The sequence below is a fragment of the Tachyglossus aculeatus genome, chromosome 18, assembly GCF_015852505.1.
Source record: "Tachyglossus aculeatus isolate mTacAcu1 chromosome 18, mTacAcu1.pri, whole genome shotgun sequence".
NCBI classification, from domain to species: domain Eukaryota; kingdom Metazoa; phylum Chordata; class Mammalia; order Monotremata; family Tachyglossidae; genus Tachyglossus; species Tachyglossus aculeatus.
In genome coordinates, this window is record NC_052083.1 from 25328951 (window position 1) to 25351689 (window position 22739).

Here is a 22739-nt window from a genome sequence, read left to right on the forward strand (position 1 = left end):
ATTTTACAGTTGAGGAAACTGAGGGACCGAGAAGTTAAGTGACTTGCCCAAGTTCACACAGCAATAAATTGGCAGAGCTGGGAGTAGAACCCAGGTCCTATGACTCCCGGGCCCATGCTCACTCCACTACAAAAAAAAAATCATTTTTTCTTTTTTATTCTCATTCTATATATATAATGCATTATATGCCTACAATTTGTGTCTGCCCATCTACCCCATTAGCACGTACGCTCCTGGATGGTAGTGAATTTGTCTTCTACATTCGTTGTATGCACTGAGAATGGTGGGCCCAAAACAGGGAATAGAGAGTCCATTTTTGTCTTACGCTGTCGAGTCGTGTCCAACCCATAGCGACATCATGGACACATCTTTCCCAGAACTCCCCACCTCCATCTGTAATCATTCTTGCTCTGCACACCGTAAGCGCTCAATAAATACGATTGAATGAATGAATTCTGGTAGTGGATCCATAGAGTTTTCTTGGTAAAAATACGGAAGCAGTTTACCATTGCCTCCTTCCGTGCAGTAAACCTGAGTTTCCGCCCTTGACTCTCTCCCATGTTGCTGCTGCCCAGCACAGGTGAGTTTTGACTTGTAACAGATGGCCTTCCACTCGCTAGCCACTGCCCAAGCTAGGAATGGAATGGATATGCCTCTGCTTGACTCTCCCTCCCATAGTCAAGACTGGTAAAGGACTGGAAAGGTTGGAGAGTCATGCTTAAACCTTTTCGGGCACACCCACACCAGGGGATGAGGTCTCCCCATCAATAGCATCATCTTTAATCACTAGGGACAGTTCCTCTTTCTTTCTCTCTGTTCTTACATACAAGGACAGCCTCAGGTCCTTCATTATAAAAAATGGAAGAGGTAATCAGGCAAAGATTGATTGGGGAGTGAATTTATGTTATGGGGGAATTTAAAGGAATTGAATATGCATCCCCAAGTGCCATAAATTGGCAATCTGCTGAGTGGAGAAGCTGTTGAGTGCAGAAAAGGAGCAGACAGGGATTAATTAACACAACATGAGTAGAGAGACCAGTGAACGGACAGGTTCTGGTCTGATCTGATTCTTTTGTGTCTACCACGGAGCATAGACTATAGTTATGGTTTGATAACCATATAAAACATAGGATGGAAGAATGCTGGAGGTGGATGCAGAAGGAATTCCTTTTAGAAAGAATCAAAGAGGTATTCAAGGATCAATTAATCACTGGTATTCATTGAGCACTGGCTGTGTGCAGGATACTGTACTAAGCCCCTGGGAGGATACAATACGGTAGAGTTGGTAGACACAATCCCTACGCTCAAGGAATTTACAGTCCTTACAGGGAAAATCTTAGACATAGGAGACATATGAGAAAGGGAAAATCACTGGCTCAAAAGGGATGTAAAAATGCACAGCGCTTTCACATTGATTCTATAGGCACTGCCTTGTGGAACTCAATCACTCTCATAACTCCGATTTGGATGACTGCAAAATCCATCTTGCTGTTCCTGACCTCTCAATGTCTCTGTAATCAATCATGGCCTCTTAACTTGCAGGACACTTCCTTATGGATGTCCTGCTGACTCCTAATTCGATATGTCTAAAACCAGACTCCTCATCTTCCCTCCCAAAGCTACTCCCGCACCTAACTTTCCTACCACTGGTGACAACCCCATCAACCTCTCCTTCGCTGAAACCCACAACCTTGGCACTATCACTGATTCCTCCTTCTCAATCAACCCAAGTATCTGCCACTGAATCTTGTAGGTTTTCTCTTAACATTTTCAGGCTCTTCCTTCCTTTCTTCTCTCTTCTTCTTCTCTTTCTTCCTCCAAATGGCCACCACACATGGGCTGCCATATCCCAGCTTAGCCTCCAGTCCCTTCATTTATCCTCACCTTGATTGAGTGAATTAGGGCTAAAACATGAAAAAAATGGGACAATTAGTTCTAGAACCCACAAGAAGCAATGATGATCTAGATTTCTAAGAGGGGGTGGAAACCTGCTGCAGAACATGTATGTGGTGGTTGTGATCATAATAATAATAATGGCATTTATTATGTGCTTACGATGTGCAAAGCACTGTTCTAAGCGCTGGGGAGGTTACAAGGTGATCAGGTTGTCCCACGGGGGGCTCACAGTATTAATCCCCATTTTACAGATAAGGTAACTGAGGCACAGAGAAGTTAAGTGAGTTGCCCAAAGTCACAGAGCTGACAATTGGAGGAGCCAGGATTTGAACTCATGACGTCTGACTCCGAAGCGCGTGCTCTTTCCACTGAGCCACGCTGCTTCTCCCATGATATCTAGCTGAGGGAAACCCCTCAAAAACCCTATATGAGAAGATTGGATTACATAAAAGGAAACGATTACAAAATCATGATGATTCTGCTCAATTCCATGCCTATCAGAAAGCTCTGACTGGTCAGCTGCAGCAAGTTAGAGGTCAGTTTGTGATCTTGACAGAGTGGGTAACCAGTGGGTAAGTGGTCCTGCTTATATCCCTGACCCCTCACTAACCTGTGGCTCCCAGCTCCTGAGCCTACCTACACATCCAGTTCCTATCTGTGAGGAGGAGGAGATTGGGGGTAAGGTTGGGTTGACAGGAATAGGGGGAGAGAATAGCGTCAGGAGTAGGAGCAAAGAGGAGTTAAAAATATACGGAGTTAACTTTTGATGTCTCATATCTAGAAAGTATTAGCTATAAAACATGCAGCATGGCTCAGTAGCAAGAGCCTGGGCTTGGGAATCAGAGGTTGTGGGTTCTAATCCCGGCTCGGCCACTTGTCTGCTTGGGCGAGTCACTTCACTTCTCTGGGCCTCAGTTACCTCATCTGTAAAATGGGGATTAAGACTGGGAGCCCTTTGTGGGACAACACAATTACTTTGTATCTATTGCTTTGAACAGTGCTTGGCACATAGTAAGCGCTTAACAAATACCATGATTATTATTAAGAAAAGCAGTGTGGCTCAGTGAAAAGACCATAGGCTTGCGAGTCAGAGGTCATGGGTTCTAATCCCGGCTCGGCCACTTGTCAGCTGTGTGACCTTGGACAAATCACATAACTTCTTGGTTCCTCAGTTCCCTCATCTTTAAAATGGGGATTAAGACCATGAGCCCCATGTGGGACAACCTGATCATCTTGTATCCCCCCCAGTGCTTAGAATAGTGCTTTGCACATAGTAAGTGCTTAACAAATGCCATTATTATTACTATTATGTATTCTTCATTATATGTATCTGTTCTCTTCAGTATTTCCCAGCTTACCTTCTAATTATAGCTTGCTCTAGACTGTCCTGCCTCTGATCCATGGTTTATACTGTTTACCCTGCCTGGGCCTTCCTCCCTTCTAAATCTGCCTTAGCTTTCTTCATCTTCAAAGCCCTCCAGAGATCCAGCTCTTCAACACACCTTCCTTGACAATTCACCTCTCCTCTAACAATATCAGCCCATCACCATCCTTAGCATTTATGAATTTATACACATTATCAACACTTGAATACAAATCAATGAACATATTGGTGGTTTATAATTTATAATAATAATAATGATGATGGCATTTGTTAAGCACTTACTATGTGCAAAGCACTGTTCTAAGCGCTGGGGAGGTTACATATACCTTACTTGTTAATTTCCTTATTCATCTATTTCATTTTCCCATACTCCTGCTCCTAACAGTTGTATCCTTTTAATTCCTCTTAATCCCACTATTTGTAAATAATTTATGCCCCAGATAACTCCCTTTAGATTGTACAGCCCTTGAGGGCAGGGACTAAGTCTTTGCTTCTTTTGTACTTTCCCAAGCAACTAAGCAGGGCGGCTCAGTGGAAAGAGTGCAGGCTTGGGAGTCATAGGTCATGGTTTCTAATCCTGGCTCTGCCACTTGTCAGCTATGTGACTTTGGGCAAGTCACTGAACTTCTCTGAGCATGTTACCTCATCTTTAAAATGGAGATTAAGACTGTGAGCCCCACGTGGGACAACCTGATCACCTTGTATCCCCCCCAGTGCTTAGAACAGTGCTTTGCACATAGTAAGCGCTTAACAAATGTCGTCGTTATTATTATCATTATTATTATTACAGTGTTTTGCACCCCCTAAGGGTTCAATAAATACCACTGATTGATTGATTCTCTGATGTTGGAGTTGGATAGAAATAGCAAGTTTCTTTGACCAGTTGAGTGGCGCTCTTGAAATAAGGTGGGCCAAAAAGAAGTTGGAAGAGTGGCTTGTATGACACAAAGCAGATAATCATTGGTTATTTGAATATATCATAGGTGAGAGATTGGTTACAGAAGTCATGGGGCCATTTGTTTTTTGTAGCGTGAGCATTTAGAGATGAAAATGAGAATGTCGAACATTTTTCACTTTGGTAGTTACTGAATAAGATGATAGATAAATTCCACTGCCATTTTGTTCTAGGTTAATAGGTAGGTCAAAGGAATTAAACCAAAGTGTGGTGGCCACACAAAATGGTTTAGTCCAAATTGTTGAGCTAGACATAACAAACGAACAGGATGATTATAGCATCGAGCTGAGCTGGAAAGCTCCCAGCGAGGAAGTTCAATCAATTAATCAATCAATGGTATTTATTGAGTGTTTACTGGGTGCAGAGCAACATTCTAAGCACTTGGGAGGGTACAGTACAGCAGTGTTAGAAGACATGTTCCCTGCCCACAAAAAGCATCCAATCTACAAGGGAGACAGACATTAACGTAGGTTAAAGATTGGAGAAATAGTAGAGTACAAGGATGTTTACATAAATTTTGTGGGCCTGGAGTGGGCATCAAGATGCTTAAGGATATACAGCCAAGTGCATAGTCCACAAAGAGGGTAAGGCAGATAGGGGAAATAAAGGGCTTAGTCGGGGAAGGCTTCTTGGAGAAGAGGTGATTTTAGGAGATTATTGAAGGTGGAGAGAGGGGTGGCATTTGGATGTGAAAGGGGAGGGAGTTCTAAGCCCAAGGGAGAATGTAGTCAAGGTGTCAGTGGTGAGATAGACAACATCGAAGTACAGAGAGTGGATTGGGGTTATAGGAGTGGAATCTGCTAGTTGGGCCATAGTAGGAAATCATCGTGGTTCTCTAGGTGGGGAGAGAGCTGACTGATGGCGAAGTGTCTGTTTGATGAGGAGATGGATGGGCAATCACTGGGAGAAATGGGGAGGTGTGGACTGAACGGTTTTTCAAAAAAGTGATTTTGGCAGCAGAATGAAGTATTGACTGAAGGGAGAGATGGGATTCGGGGAGGTCAGCGAGGAGGCCGATGCAGTAGTCAAAGTGGGAAATAAAGAGTCTTTGGATCAGTGTGGTAGCAGTTTGGATGAAGAGGAAGGATGATTAATGCAACTCATTTATGAGAAAGGTTCTAGGGATGTTTCTGAAAAATTAGATCCAAAAATTTTGCTTCCGTACCTTGAAAATTAGTAGAACATAGTGAAAGATCCCTGAGCATTTAGAAAAACCCTGAGTGTTTGTGGAAAGACAGCACTGCATCTAAAAATCCCTCTTCACTAATGTTCTGGGGTTCTGCACTTAGAACAGTGCTCTGCACATAGTAAGCGCTTAACAAATGCCATTATTATTATTATTATTATCAATAAGGAAGAAAGGAACCCGTAGATATAAGATATTTAAATTTTCAAAAGGCCTGACAAGTTTCCAAACTTAAGCATTATTAAGGTCACATCTCCAATAGGCCTTCCCCAATTAAATACTCTTTTCCCCAGCTCTCTCTCCCTACTGCATCATCTATGCACTGAGATCTGATATGATATTCACCCTACTCCAAATCCTACAGCACTTATGTATATATCTTTGTCATACATTATAAATTATGTATTTATTAATATTAATGCCCATTTCCCTCTCTAGACTGTAAGCTAATTGTGAGCAGGGAACGTATCTGCTAATTCTGTGGTATTGTAGTCTCTCAAGTGCTTAGCACAGTGCTCTGCACATACTAAGCACTTGATAAATAATACTGATTGGTTGATTAAGATTTTTTCAAAATTGGAGTAACCATAGAACTGGAGGCAAAGTTCTGTCATGGTTAGGACAAAACTGGCTCAAGGTTAGAAATCAAAGGGTATGGATTTAAAAAAATCCCTTTCAGGATAGATGAATGTAAATAGGGGGTACTTCAGGAATCATGGTTGGAGACACTGTTGTTTAGCATCTTAATAAATGAGGACAGAGTATTCAGCAAAGTCTTCAAATTTGAATATGACACGGACTTATTATGGGAGGAGAAATGCCTTGGAGTTGGGGATAAACTGAAGGAAAAATCTCATAAAACTGACTGACAAGGCTGCAGAGAAACTAAAGCTCTCCACAGAGAGCAAGCAACTGGGGAAAAATCATCCAATCTATCAGTAAACCCTGTCATATTACACTCTCCCAAGTGTTTAGTAGAGGACTCTGCACATACTACAAACTCAATATATATGTGACTGAATCAATCAATCATATTTATTGAGCACTTATCATGGGCAGAGCCCCGTATTAAGCACTTGGAAGAGTGCAATACAGTAGACTGGAAGATACACTGCCTTGCCCCACCAGGAATTTACAGTCTAGACGGGGAAGCAGATATTAAAATAAATTACAGATATGTACGTAAGTGATGTGGGCTGAGGGCAGGGTGAATACCAAGTGCTTAAAGGGTACAGATTCAAGTGCAAAGGTGACACAGAAGGGAGAGGGAGTAGGAGAAATGAAGGTTTAGTTAAGGAAGGCCTCTTGGTGGAGATACAATTTCAATAGGCTTTGAAGGTGAAGAAAGTGGTGGTGTGTTGTATATGAATGGGGAGGGAGTTCCAGGCCTGAGGGAGGAAATGGGCAAGGGGTTGTCAGTGATAATAACAATAATAATAATAATAATAATAATAATAATAATGATAATGATGGTATTTGTTAAGTGCTTACTATGTGCCGAGCACTGTTCTAAGCACTGGGGAACATACAAGGTAATCAGGCTGTCCCATGTGGGGCTCACAGTCTTAATCCCCATTTTACAGATGAAGTAACTGAGGCTCAGAGAAGTTAAATGACTTGCCCAAAGTCACACATCTGATAAGTGGCAGAGCCGGGGACTAGAACCCCCGACCTCCGACTCCCAAGCCTGTGCTCTTTCCACTAAGCCACGCTGATCGAACTGGACTGATCGCCTGGACCCCTGGGTTGAATCCACTGGGCGGACTCCACAATTACGTTTGTAATGTTTCGTGTTACAATTACATGTTTGTGGGCTCTGATTTTGGAGGAAATGTTTATGGATAAGTCTAGAATCACCAGAAGGCATTTAGGCAAAGAAACAACTTTCCTAAAGACCATGAAAAATGAGAGAGTCTACATTTTGGAACAGTGAAAAACTAATATTTATGTCCACCTTTAGAAAAAGTGAAATTGCTTTAGAAATTAAAATGGGTCACAATCCTAAATAAGCACCTGTAGAGTTTATGTAAGTGATCTATAACTTTTGGAAACTGATAATTTCTAAATTGATGCTGGATTTCTGGAAGCAAAGCTAGGACCCCTCAGTTTTTTGTCAGAGACAGATAGCGTGGAGCAGTGAATGAAATGGCTATTTTCGGTAAAGGAAATGGGGTAGTAAATCTTTCTTTCACAGTCCATTTGATCAATTTTCTTTTCTTGATGTAGATAGCCATTCTTACACTTCTGAGTTGCTTTATTTAGCAGGTAGCACAATTTATTTGGGGCATTTGGCTTCTCTGTAATTTATTTATTATAGTGTTTGCAGGTCAGGTAATTGCTCTGAATGCACAGGTTCCTGTATCTTGGCTGGAAAATGTCACTATTGTGGATGGATTTTTGTATTTATCAACTTACTGAAAACTTTGCCAATCACTAAATCATCACTGAAGCTTCCCAGACTTAAAAAAAATCAAATCTATCTTTTGCTACCTTCCTCTCTCCTTAACACAATCCATTTGTTCATTTTTTTTCTCCTCATCTTGCTGCGCTGCTGCTTTAGTACACTGTAAGATCGTCCTCTAGACTGTAAGCTCATTTCAGACTGGGAATGCATCTATCTATTGTTGTGTTGTACTCTTCAAGTGCTTAGTACAGTGCTCTGCACACAGTAAGTGCTCAATAAATATGATTGACTAACTAGAACTTACTTTCCTCTTGCCTTTATCTCTTCCCACCCTGATCCTTCACTTATTTTGTGGAATTTGTTAAACACTTACTGTATGTCAGGTGTTGTACTAAATGCCGAGGTAGATACCAATTTGGGAGATACCAATTTGGGCATAGTCTATGTCCCACACAGGGCTCACAATCAATCCACATTTTTACAATTGAGGGAACAGAGGCTCCAAAAATTGAAGTAACTTGCCGAAGATCATAGTCACACAGCAGATGAGTGGATGAGCTGGGATTAGAACCCATGTCTTTTGAGTCCCAGGCTAATGCTCTTTCCACTGGGTCACACTGCTTCTCACTCTCCTGCCTTCCCCACAACAGTGGAACTGTAGAGTTGCTCTCCTGTTTTTAATCCAGCCAGAAATGGGATAATTCTTCCCTCCCTCTGGTAGTAATAATAATAATGGCATTTATTAAGCGCTTACTATGTGCAAAACACTGTTCTGAGTGCTGGGGAGGTTACAAGGTGATCAGGTTGTCCCACGTGGGGCTCACAGTCTTCATCCCCATTTTACAGATGAGGTAACTGAGGCACAGAGAAGTGAAGTGACTTGCCAGAAGTCACCCAGCTGACAATTGGCGGAGCCTGGATTTGAACCCATGACCTCCGACTCCAAAGCCCGGGCTCTTTCCACTGAGCCACGCTGCTTCTCTGACTGCAATTACTGATCCCTCTTCCTGCAAGTTAGATATTCCATTCACTTTCTGCCACAGTTAGGGGGAAGATGGCTAGAAAACTTTGTAAATAGTCTATGGCACCTAGCACAGGAGGGTTAAATTCAAAAAGGTTTTGTAAGAGGAAACTTAAAGTCATTTAGACTGTAATTTCACTGTGGGCAGGGAATGTGTCTGTTCATTGTTGTATTGGGTCCAACCTGGTACCCTTTAAGCACTTTGATATTCTCTCCTCACTGAGCCCCACAGCACTTATGCACATATCCATCTGTATTTTAATGTCTGTCTCCTCATCTAGTCTGCAAGCTCCTTGTGGACAGGCAACGTGTCCACCTATTTCTTTTTACTGTACTCTCCCAAGAGTTAAGTATAGTTCTCTGCTCATAGTAAGTGCTCAAGAAATATTGACTGACTGACTTGTTAACTGGAGGCCAGAAAAAGAAGCACCAGAACTGCTAGATTTTCCTGAGGGTATCTGGGTAGTGGAGCTGATTTTTTGTTTAAAGAACCTGTGAGAAAGAATAATTCATGTGGATTAGGCTATTCCAAGTCGTTTTAGTGAAATAATTATTCCCTTCATTTATTCATTCAATCATATTTATTGAGCGCTTACTGTGTGCAAAGCACTGTACTAAGTGCTTGGGAAGTACAAGATGGTAAGATATAGAGACGGTTCCTACCCAATAGCGGGCTCACAGTCTAGAAGGGGGAGACAGACAACAAAACAACACATATTAACAAAATAAAATAAATAGAATAGTAAATATGTACAAGTAAAATAGAGTAATAAATCTGTACAGACATATATACTGGTGCCGTGGGGAGGGGAAGGAGGTAGGGTGGGGGGCTGAGGAGGGGGAGAGGAAGGAGGGGGCTCAGTCTGGGAAGGCCTCCTGGAGGAGGTGAGCTCTCAGTTGGGCTTTGAAGGGAGGAAGAGAGCTAGCTTGGTGGATGTGCGGAGGGAGGGCATTCCAGGCCAGGGGAAGGGCGTGGGCCGGGGGTCGACAGTGGGACAGGAGAGAACGAGGCACGGTGAGGAGATGAGTGGAGGGTGCGGGCTGGGCTGTAGAAGGAAAGAAGGGAGGTGAGGTAGGAGGGGGCGAGGTGATGGAAAGCCTTGAAGCCGAGAGTGAGGAGTTTTTGCCTGATGCATAGGTTGACTGGTAGCCACTGGAGATTTTTGAGGAGGGGCGTAACATGCCCCGAGCGTTTCTGCACAAAGATGATTGGGGCAGCAGCGTGAAGTTTAGATTGAAGTGGGGAGAGACAGGAGGATGGGAGATCAGAGAGGAGGCTGATGCAGTCCTTTAACAAGTACTCTTGTTACTGAGTACTGAGAAGCAGTGTGGCTCAGTGGAAAGAGCATGGGCATTGGAGTCAGAGGTCATGGGTTCAAATCCCAGCTCTGCCAATTGTCAGCTGTGTGACTTTGGACAAGTCACTTCTCTGTGCCTCAGTTACCTCATCTGTAAAATGGGGATGAAGACTGTGAGCCCCTCAGTGGGACAACCTGATCACCTAGTAACCTCCCCAGCGCTTAGAGCAGTGCTTTGCACATAGTAAGCGCTTAATAAATGCCATCGTTATTATTACTCTGCCAGCATCTTTCTGATGCCAGACAATTCTCCATCGCAGCCCCCGAGACTGTGTTTCCAGCATGCCATCTGCACCATGGGCCACTTAGTGTCGACTTTACTGCTGATTACACCACGCCAGACAGATTAGGTCCTTGCTGACCCCCATTTCAGCTCCCCGGCCCCTCAGCACCCCACTCTACAGACTCCTAACTGCCTCCCATAGGATCTTTCATCTGCTCTCTTCCTCCACATCACCACATACCCTTCTTCCCATACTACCCGGCAGACAGAAAGAAACAGCCAAAGCAAAGTACCACTGTCACAAAACCTCAGGAAGACTGAGTACCGCTGAAGTGGTCACTGCTGCCGTGATTGCTTCTGTGGACTCTGAGCAAAGCAGAGCCTGAAATTCCAGCACGCTACTGATCTTTGTTCATATCTTTACGTTCTCTCATTTGGTTTTTATTGCTCCTTTAGACACTTTTGGCAGTCCCCTCTCCTTTTAAATTTTATATTTTGAGTCCCCTGAGGAATAGGGACCATATCTAATTCCTACCTATGTTTTATTTCCCAGCATTTGATACAGTAAGTGCTTAGTTAATACTACTGCTAATACTTGGTCTTGTCCTGTTTAATGTAATCAAGTCTGCTGAAGACGGGGGGGAAAGGAGCTCTGAAAAAATGGGGTAGGCTACAGCTGGGTTAGAGTGGGTTAATTTTATAGTTGACTGGAAAACGTCATTATTTATTATCCAGACTAGGACCATTATAAACTTATCCTATCCTGCTTGTATCAGCCTCCTTGCTGACCTCCCTTTCTCCTGTATCTCCCCACTCCAGTCCATACTCCATTCTGCTGGCTGGATCATTTTATTTCAAAAATGTTCAGATCATGTTTCCCCACTCCTTAAGAAACCCTAGTGGTTGCCCATCCACCTCCACATGAAACAAAAACTCCTTACCATTGGCTTTAAAGCACTTGATCACCTTGCCCCTTCCTACCTCACATCTTTATTCTCCTACTACTCTCAGTGCTTAGAACAGTGCTTTGCACATAGTAAGGGCTTAACAAATGCCATCATTATTATTATTACTACAACTCAGGCCATACACTTCATTCCTCTAATACTAACCTTCTCACTGTACCTCGATCTAAGCTATTTCATCGCTGACCTCTCGCTCACATCCTACCTCTGGCTTGGAACGTCTTCCTTCCTCATATCAGACAGATAATTGCTCTCCCCCAATTCAAAGCCTTATTAAAGACACTGTTCCTCCAAGAAGCCTTCCCTCACTAAGCCCTCCTCTCCTCTTTGCCCACTCCCTTCTGCATAACCCTGGCTTGCTCCCTTCATCCTCCCTCCCTCCCATTCCCGCAGCCCATTTGTATAGATCTGTTATTTATTCATATTAATCTGTCTCCCCCTCTAGACTGTGAGCGCACTGGGAATATGTCTCTTTGTCATAACACTGTACTCTCCCAAGCGCTTAGTACCGTGCCTGACACATAGTGCTCAATAAATATGAATGAATGAGCACCACACAAAATAACATTATAATAAAATCAACTGCTGAAATGACAGCATGAATAATAAAATTATGAAAAAATAAAATTGAATACCTCAGAATCCTATTCACTTAACACTTGAGACATTCACAGGTCTATTTATAAAACGTACATTTTTAAACCTCAGCATAAGTAAATTCATCTAGAAATGAGTAGAGATTGAGCAATAAAGATGATTAAAAAAAAATGAATTCTGAATTTTTCCTGAAGAAGAAAAACAGCATAAGAAAATTCAGGCTCCTGTGTGACTAATCTCTAAGGTGTTCTCAGGTATGATTATTATACCCTTCAATTCATTAAAGATTAAAGGAGCATAACAGAGGCATAATAATGATATTTTATCCCTGTAGATTATGCTTCCATAATAAAAACCCAGCATGTTAAAATATTAAACGAGAACCTGACAAAAGTAGTCTTGCATTGAAAATGGATTTAAAATCTACAATTTGCAATATTTAAAGTGGACCCATCTGTTAAACAGGAAAACAACCTGTTTGCATCCTGAGGACTGAAGGAAACTTCTGGGCAAAAAATGAAATTCAATCTGATGCAAATCATATTTAGAATTTTGACATCACATCTGATGCACAAAGCTATCAGATACCTCAGGATGTGCAAGTGATTCTCAGTGTGACAAGTACACTCATGAATACAATTCATTCATCTATTCATCCACCAATTCATCCATCCATTAATTCATTCATCCATCCATTCATACGTTTTTACTGAGCCCTTAACTTTGTTCAGAACTGGGAAAAAATTAAAGCATGTTTCCTTGTCTTCAGAGTCCTCACAATCGAAGACTAATGGGGAATTGGCAGCAAACCACACAAGGGAAGATTTGAGTGATAAACATGGCAAATAATGTAAGACCACAGAACCAAAAATGAACATGATTAGAGCTAAAGTACAATTTGGACTAAAGGAGCAGTTTAGTAAGTCTCACTTTTTGAACACTTTTTGTCTCACTTTCTGCAGGCCAATGAAGGGTTTAGGAAGTTTGTGCTGCATCTCTGAGCCAAAAGATGACTCTACAGACCAATTAATTGGAACAGTGATTTCAGGTTTTCTGGTAGGATTAGGAATTTACCCAGCTGAAGGCTAGATCCATGTGGCTAATTGGATTCAAATTCAACTTGGAAAATTCCTGTCCCATATCTCCTGAAATGTTGTTACAATTAATGTAGGAGTGCTCAGGTGCCGTGTTTCTCTAGACTGTAAGCTCCATGTGGGCAGGGAACACGTTTACCAACTCTGTTATAGTGTATAGAGAAGCAGCATGGCTCAATGGAAAGAGTCCGGGCTTTGGAGTCAGAGGTCATGGGTTCAAATCCCGGCTCCACCAATTGTCAGCTGTGTGACTTTGGGCAAGTTACTTAACTTCTCTGTGCCTCAGTTCTCTCATCTGTAAAATGGGGATGAAAGCTGTGAGCCCCCCGTGGGACAACCTGATCATCTTGTAACCTCCCGAGCGCTTAGAACAGTGCTTTGCATATACTAAGCGCTTAATAAATGCCATCATTATTATTTTCCCAAACCCTTAGTACAGTGTTCGGCCCACAGTAAGTGTTCAATACATTTGATTTACTGATTGGTGTAACAAGCAACTTTTGGCAGTAAAAATATTGCAGAACATATTAGTGCCACCTCATGTTTGGAGAAAATGAAGCTCAAGGGTGCCCAGGCCATGAGAGGGAAAACTGGAGAGACTACCCATATAAGATCTATCTCTGTCCATTCCTTTACTATCATGAAAAAGATCCTCTTAATTAACCTAATGATGTAATCTCACACTCACCACAAACTAAGAGTTAACATTTCTGCTGGCACTATCTATGATTATTCTTTCACTGCTTCACTTTCAGAATAATTAGTTCATGAAACTAGTCCAATTAAATTATAGGTTCTTGGTAGGAAGGCACATCATTTTATGAGGAAGAAATATTCCTGAAAAATGTCAGAAAAGTGAGATGGTCTTCCTTAGAATACCTGGAAGTTTTTATAAAGAAGTCTGCTGTATTAGGTCAACCGCTCTGTTACAGACCTAGAGAAATTGTGGAACACTTTTATCATAGGTGTGAAATACTGACTCTCGGCACAAAGGGACAATTGTTACAGGAGCTCTTCTTTTTATATGTGGAAATGTATACATTTCTACATTTGGCATTTTGGAAAAACAAAGTTCCTCTCTGTTAAACAAACCCAAAGCACATTTGTTTCTCACATTCAAGAAGCATCACTGTCTGACAAATGATAATGACATTTGGGTGGCCTGGGAGTTAGAGGACCTGGGTTCTAATCCCTGCTCTACCACTTTACTGCTGTGTGACCTTAGGGAAATCACAATGTCTCTGTGCCTCAGTTCCCTTATCTGTTAAAATGGGGATTCAGTACCCATTCTCCTTACCCTTTAGATGGCGAACACCATGTGGGACCTGATTATCTTGTATCTGTATCTTAATATAGTGCTTGGCACAAAATAAGGGTTTAGCAAGTACCACAATTTTTTACTCTAATGGGCCAAGCACAATGGAAGATACAGAATAATCAGAACAGAAACAGTTCCTCTCCCAGTCGGGTCTCAAAATCTAAGGGAGAGGCAGAACAGAGTATTTAATCCTCCCTAGTCAGATGAGGAAATTGACACAGATTAGTTAAATGGCAAGGCTTAATTTAGCAATACCTGTTCTCCCTCCTACTTAAACTATGAGCTCTGTGTGGGACCTGATGATCTTGTAATTACCCCAGTAGTAGTAAGACATAGTAAGCACTTAACAATCATTATTATTATCATTATTTGAGATGCTCAACATCACACAGCAGGTTAAGTGGGAAAACTGGGATTAGGACTTGGTTTTCTGACTTCCATTCCTGATCTTTTTCCCCTAGCTTTAAAAACAGCACAGCTTTTGAAGGAGTGAAAATGATTCCAGGTTCTACTCCACAACTAAAAGAAATTCTCAACATGAGAAAGGAGAAAATGGTTGACATTTTACAGCATTGATATGGAGTATTTTCCACTAGCTCTTCTCATGTTTAGAGGATTACTAACACTTTTTCTGATTAGCCATCATTATATCCTCCTGATATAAGAAGCTATGTGCCAATACGGGAGTGTCAATCAAGCAGTGGTATTTTTTGAGTGCTTACTGTGTGCAGAGCACTGTACTAAGTGTTTGGGAGAATACGGTGGAACATAGATGGTAGACATGTTACCTGCCCACATTTGGTTTACAGTCTAGAGGGAGCACATGGTATGTCATAACAATAACAATTGTGGTATATGTTAAGAGCTTACTATGTGCCAAGCACTTAACAAAGTAAGCACTGTGGGAGATTTAAGGTAATCAGAAAACTGAGACACAGAGAAGTTAAGTCTCTGTGAGCCCCCCGTGGGATAACCTGATCACCTTGTAACTTCCCCAGAGCTTAGAACAGTGCTTTGCACATAGTAAATGCTTAATAAATGCCATTATCATTATTATTATTAAGTAACCTGCCTAAGGTCAAACAGTAGACTGGCAGAGAAAGAATTAGAACCCAGGTCCTCTGACTCCCAGGATTATGTTCTTTCCACTAGTCCACAGCGCTTCTCCAACATTCTTCCTGTAATGATCTACCCATAAGGAAGAATGAAGCTATTTCTGATTATTAAATGTTCAACGGTAACTTTTCCAGAAAGAGTCAATGCTCACAATTTCTTGACTAATCCCAGTGTACATGAGAACTTTGTGCCCTCCAAGTAACAGAATACCCAACGTTATCAGTGTCTGAGGAATAATTGAAAATTCAAGTAAAAGGAAGAGATTTTAAACCTACATTTGTGTGTGTGTGTGTGCATCTGAAATGTTCTCATTTTACTTGAATCTTCTATATACATATTCACAAATATAGTGCAAGATGATCTGGCTAATGAAATATTCAAGATTAAGCAATTGCAATTTTGAATATACTTCTTTGGTTAATCTTAGGGATGATAATTAGTGAATGGAGGGAAGGGCAAACATGCTTTAATTTGAACTCCTGAATTGAATTGGAGCAGTAATTCAACATCACAGTGCCCCACTGGATATCTCTTGAGCCCATACCAGTTTTCTATAAAAGTCGAGACCAAATAAACTTTGTTTCTCTTTCAGTCCATTTATAGGAATTTAAATTAGTTTCCTCCTGGGTAAAACGTTTCACACTGAACAGGTTTTAAAATTGATAAGTATAAACTCGCTATTTTAACAATAATTTCAACAATTCGCTTAGTATAAATGCCGCTCAAATTCACACAAAGGGGAAATATGCTTTTTTTAAATGGTATTTGTTAAGCCCTTACTATGTGCCAAGTACTGTTCTAAGCTCTGGGATAGAGTCAAGGTTATCAGGTTGTCCCACTTGGGGCTCACAGTCTTGACGCCCACTTTACAGATGAGGTAACTGAGGCCCAGAGAAGTTAAGTGACTTACCCAAAGTCACACAGCTGACAAGTGGCGGAGTCAGAATTCGAGCCCACGACCTCTGACTCCCAAGTCCCAGCTCTTTCCACAAAGCCACGCTGCTTCTCTATCAAGACTGACCTTAATGTATAAGGATTTCTCATAGCCTGATTATAATTTAACTGAGAAACCCAAGACTCCAGTCCTCAAATAGAATCGATCATTGATCATGATGAGTAGAAAATTACATCTCTCTAAGAACTGTCAGTTTTTCTAGAACATGGGCATTGGGTTCTCAATGAATCACATGCTGCACGTTTGCACAAAACTGCTTCTTCTGAAAACACAAGGCACATGCATATTGTTGGAATTCCTCCATTGCTCTCTATCCAGTAGTGAAAAATTCATATTCAAGGAGACTGACTGTTTTTACTCTGTGAGATTCATTCAACCCCAGAAAGGTTTTAAAGAGAGCCAGTTTTGTTGATAAGATTTATGTGATTCCTCCTTGAAAAGATTTCTTCAGGTAGATCTATCAATCATTTAATCATCTTTATTGAGCTCTTAATATGTGCAGAGCACTGTTCTAAGCACTTGGGAGAGTACCATAAAATAGAGATGGAAAACACAATCCCTACACACAAAGAGTTTACAGTAGAGAGAGGGAAACAAACACTGAAATAAATACAGATAGAGGAATTGGCAGGGCAAAGAGATATATATTAGTGTTGTGGGGCTGAGGTTGGGAAAACTATCAAATGCTTAAAAGGTAATGCAGAAGGGAGAGTGAGTAGGGGAATGAAGACTAGGTTGGCGAAGGCCTTTTGGAGGAAATTTGATTTTAGGAGGGCTTTGAAGGTTCGGAGAGTGGAGATCTGTCTGATATTGAAGCGGGGAGGAGTCTGGACCAGAAGGAGGACAAGAAGTTGATGGCAAGATAGATGATATTAAGTTACAAAGAGTAGGTTAGCATTAGGAGAAGCAGCATGGCTCAGTGGAAAGAGCCCGGGCTTTGGAGTCAGAGGTCAGGGCTTCAAATCCCGGCTCCGCCAACTGCCAGCTGTGTGACTTTGGGCAACTCACTTAACTTCTCTGTGCCTCAGTGACCTCATCTGTAAAATGGGGATTAAGACTGTGAGCCCCCCATGGGGACAACCTGATCACCTTGTAACCTCCCCGGCACTTAGAACAGTGCTTTGCACATAGTAAGTGCTTAATAAATGCCATAATTATTATTAGAGGAGTGAAGTGTGTGGGCTGGGTTGCAGTAAGAGATTACTGAGGAAAAGGTAGGAGGGGGAGAGTGGATCGACATCCTTAAAGCCAATGGTAAGGAGTTTCTGTTTGTTGCAGAGGCGTATGGGCAACCCCTAGAGGTGTTGAGGAGTGGGAAGACATTATGGGCTGAACTTCTTTCAGAAAAATGCTCCGATCAAGGTTCCAAAAGACCTACAGTGGAAACTTGCTTCGAGGAGTAAGCTCGTCTGCAAGCTCATCTCTACACTGTGAGCTCGTTGTGGGCAGGCATTGCGTCTGTTTATTTTCATATTATGCTCTCCCAAGTGCTTAATACAGAGCTTTGCATACAGTAAGTGCTCAATAAATACAATTGAATGCGGAAGGCATACAAACATGTCCTACAGTGAAGGATGACATACCTACCTGCCTTTCTCATAGCACTATTTCTGGTCACAAGCAAATGAGGCAAGTCAGTGGGGGTGTTTCAGGGTCATCCATTACTATGGCCAAAAGAATCCAGGTTCAATTCAATTCAATCGTATTTATTGTATGTTTACTTTGTGCAGAGCACTGTACTAAGCGCTTGGAAAGTACAATTCGGCAACAGATAGAGACAATCCCTACTCAACATCAGGCTCACGGTCTAGGAGGAAGGATACAGATAAAAAAAACAAAACAAGTAGACAGGCATCAATAGCATCAAAATAAATAAATAGAACCCTGTGGCAGTCTGACCAGTGCATTGTCAGCTGATATTCAGTCCATCCACAATTGGATGTCTCTGGACTAGAGGATTTGTAAGATGCAATCCCATTTTTAAACTGCTGACTTGGCCCTAAGACCTGGCTAGTACAAAGACAACAGAGTCTACCTCTCCCCACTCCAGTCCATACTTCACTTAGCTGCCTGGATCATTTTTCTTCAAAAACGTTCAGGATAGATCACCCTGCTCCTCAAGAAACTCCAGTAGTTGTCCATCCAGCTGTGCATCAAACAAAAACTTCTCACCATTGGCTTCAAAGCTCTCAAGCACCTGCCCCCTCCTACCTCACCTCACTACTCTCCTCCTACAACATAGGGCCTACAACCCAACCCACACACTTCCCTCGTCTAATACTAACCTTCTCACTGTGCCTTGATCTTACCTATCTCACTGCCAACCCCTCTCCCACGCTCTGCCTCTGGCCTGGAACACTCTCCCTCCTCAATTCCAACAGACAATAACTGTCCCCCACTTCAAACCCTCCAGGAGTCCTTCCTTGACTAAACATTCCCCTTTCCTCTTCTCCCATGCCCTTCTGCGTTGCCCTGACTCGCTCCCTTTATTCTTCCCCCTTCCCAGCCCCACAGCATTTATGCACGTATCTGTAATTTATTTATTTATGTTAATATCTGTCTTCCCTCCCCACCCCCAGACTATAAGCTCATTGTGGGCAGGGAATGTTTCTTGTTGTATTGTACTCTACCAAGAACTTAGTACAGTGCTTTTCACACAGTAAACGCTCAATGAATATGACTAAATGAATTCTGCCTCCTGGTCTCACGCTTCTCATGAAGCTTCAGTTAAAAAGGAGCAACTCTTTTCTTGATCCAAATATACCGTGCTGGTCTATCCGTAGCAGTTGATTCCTTGTTTGCCTATGGGATGCAGTACTGTCTTAGGCATTGTTTTTCTATATTCACAAAACACCTAACCTCTGCCATCCTTGCTTTTTGTTTCCTAATTTCAGTTCAACCACAGAGCAGCTTTTGTATAGTATGCTTTTTTTGCATCCAGTTTTTTTTTAATGGTATGTGTTAGGCATTTATTATGTGTCAGGCACTGAACTTTAAGTGCTGGGGTAGAAATGAGATAATCAGGTTAGACACAGTCGCTGTCCCACATTCGGCTCACAGTCTTAATCCCCATTTTACAGATGAGCTAACTAAAGCACAGAGAAGTTAAGTGACTTGCCCAAGGTCATGCAGCAGACAAGCGGCAGAGCCGGAACTAGAACCCAGGCTCTTTCCACTGAGCCACATAGTTATTGGGCATTCACGCTGTGCACAGAAGAACTTTCCAGATAGTCCTTTCATGAAAGTAGAGAGGGCTTTCATTCACAAGTACCCCTGATCTATACTACAAAGCACTTGGCTGCAGCGTCATTAGAGTTACCACTTTTCTCATGCTTAGTGTCTGATATTAAACTTATTTAATCATTCGATCAATCAATCAAAAGGTTTTACTGAGTGCTTAATGTATGCAGAGCATTGGATTCAGAGTTTAGGAAGGTGTGGTAGTTTTAGAGTCACAATCTCTATGTTCAAGGAGTTTAAAATCCAATGAGGGAGGCGGATTGATACAAGTTATTCAGAAAGAGAGGAGGAAAAAGAGACAATAAAATGGGTGGTGAGAGTAGAAATATGGAAGGATAACAGGTGTACGCTACGTGCATCACATAAGTGCTGAGAGCAGAATCTGACCTTGGAAAGTGGAGCTTGATCATGGAATGCCTCATGAAGGAAGAGGGATTTTAGAGGATCGTAGTTTTCTCCTAATCACTGGCCTCTTCACTGTCAAGAGGCCAAGGACAATTCAACCATGTCCTCCTCAAGGTTCTCCTAAATACTGGCCTCTTCACTCTCAAGGATGCAAAGACAATTCAAGCTTCTCCTCAGGACTAAGTATTTAATGCTGTCTTTTATCTTAACTGCAACGTTTAAACTTCACCAATCCCACTATGACCCTTCAATTCCCCCGGCTCCAGTCAACCCATCCCAGTCCTCCCCTCCCACCACGCCTCCCTCGCCCCCCTTTTTCTCAGCCCCATTGCTGTAATCCTGTCCCAACACTAACCCTCCAGCCCTTCCCTCATTAACTCTTCCCCACTCCTCATGTCGACCCCTTCCCCCAGTTCCCCCCACACCCAGTTGAATGAATGAATGAAAGGAGGGAAGGAACTTCAGGCAAAAGGAAAGATGTGAATTTGAGGATGGAAGTGTAAGAATTGCAAATAAGGTTTAGATATTCCTTTTTGCTTACATAATCAGTTATCACTCAACCACTGGGATTTATTGTGCTCTTGTGTCTATATTTTCCTACTTGTTACCATTACAGCTGTACCCCAGGTAATGATCACCCCACAACACTGCAACTGAGGGGATGAAGCTCCCTGAGGGCAGGGACTTTGTCTATCAACTCTGTTGTGCCGTACTATTTATTGAGTGATTGACTGGCAATCGGCCATCCCGCTCAAGTCTGTCCCTGACTTGGACTTGGCAGCCTTAACCCGAATCATTATGTAGAGCTGCAGAACTAGCAGTAACTGCCTCTTAGGGTAAAATCAAAGTACGAAAGAGAAAAACATTGAGGCAGTATAAAATTATGCAAGGAGCAGCGTGGGGGTAAAAGGGACATGGAGGAGGCAAGGTTGGAGACATGGGGGAGGGAAGGGAGGGATTATCGTGCATCTTTTTTTAAATGGTATGTGCTAAGCACTTACAATATGCCAGGTACTGTATTAAACACTGGGGCAAATACAATTCAGTCAGGTTGGACACAGTCTCTGTCCCACACAGGGCTCACAGTCTTGATCCCCATTTTAGAGATGAGGTAACTAAGGCACAGAGAAGTTAAGTGACTTAAGATCACACAGCAGACATGCGGCAGAGGCAGGATTAAAACCCAGAGCCACGCTGCTTCTCTGACCAGTTAGGATCGGCTGTCTCTCCCTCAGTCATACACAACCTCACTAGGCTTATGGAACTGCATCCGTCTTATGCTATCACACCAGCCTTGCTATCCTGCACTATATTATCTGATGCTTTATGTTTCTGCAACTTCATATTACTGCATTTCATGCAGTTGAGAACAACTGCTGAATATTATTATAAAAGAAAACCCAAAACATGAAAATAATATAAGAATGTGTATCAAAACATTTAAGTCATGGTCTATCTTTTAATCACCTGCTCCCGACTCATTAATTCCAGTGGAATTCATGGATTCTATAATATGATTTTTCCAGGATATAAAATACAATTACCGCTTGTAGGAGAATTAGGTGTAGCATTTTATCAAGAGTGGTGGCCCACAACAGGAAAAGGATCTTAAAGAAATCTGAGAGGGAAAATTTGCATGTGAAGCAAAAATTAAAAGGAAACAGCAAGTATATGTGAAGAATCAGAAGAAAGGGAAGAAAGAAAAGCCAACCTTTACCATTAAGGGCTTGTATTCTGCTCTTTTCCACAAATCCCCTTAAAGATTTTGTCAAATACAGTTCAGATTTTAAGCTGTGGTAAATATTTTAGTTTGGTTTCCCACTGCCTTTAGGATATTTGTATAGGTGAAACCCCTACAAAAGTAAACATTTACAGGGACTGGCTTCCAGGACCATTCAAATAATCAGTGGGTTTTTTTTGTTTGTTTTTTTACTTTTATGGTATTTGTTAAGTGCTTACTATGTACCAAGCACTGTTCTAAGTGCTGAGCACTGTTCTAAGCGTGGATGTCTTGGGAGCCCAACAGTCCCTTAGTAATGCTAAAAAGGGAGGAACCTGGTTGACTTTGAGTGGAAACTCATCCTTGAAAAATGTCATTTCTTGGACTGGAAAAATCCATTTCACTCCATCCTATTCCTACCTGAAGACGTTTTCACAATGTCAGTTGTATTTCTGAGCCCCATGAAGTCAAACTGGTAAAGCCTCCATGATTTCTGATCTGCAGCCTCTACTGAATTTTTTCTCCATCTATAAATCATTTCTTCTTTGGGGTAGCCATCTGAAAATACAAAACAAGTGTTAACTCTGCCATGGCGATTTCTGGAAAACATAGATTTCATAGTTTTCTGACCAACAACAAGATGATAAAATCTTGGCTGGTCTTTTCCTATGGATCTCTAGTTGAAGGCAAAAAAAGAAATATGGACTACAAAAATTAGCGCTTAAGGAACACTGATTTGAAAAGTCCTATAGTCATTAACGAATATGCTTCCATGAAAACTCTGAAGGGAAGAAGCGACTTCTATCAGTTTTCAATAGTACGATATTGTGAGGGTAAGTGAGATTGTTAGACATAACTTCTTTAGAAGAAAAAAAATCCAGTTGTTACCATATTGAAACTAC

At 41.8% G+C, this 22739-nt stretch overlaps 1 protein-coding gene across 3 annotated transcripts in view; it reads right to left on the reverse strand.

Moving 5' to 3' along the window:
* The window catches only part of GABRG3 (gamma-aminobutyric acid type A receptor subunit gamma3), a 423309-nt gene that overhangs the window by 44305 nt on the left and 356265 nt on the right, over window positions 1-22739 (reverse strand). For all 3 annotated transcript variants that reach the window (XM_038760361.1, XM_038760363.1, XM_038760362.1), the window contains exon 6: window positions 22258-22395. In XM_038760361.1, coding sequence (XP_038616289.1) covers window positions 22258-22395 — 138 coding nt within the window. The remainder of the gene's footprint in view (window positions 1-22257; window positions 22396-22739) is intronic.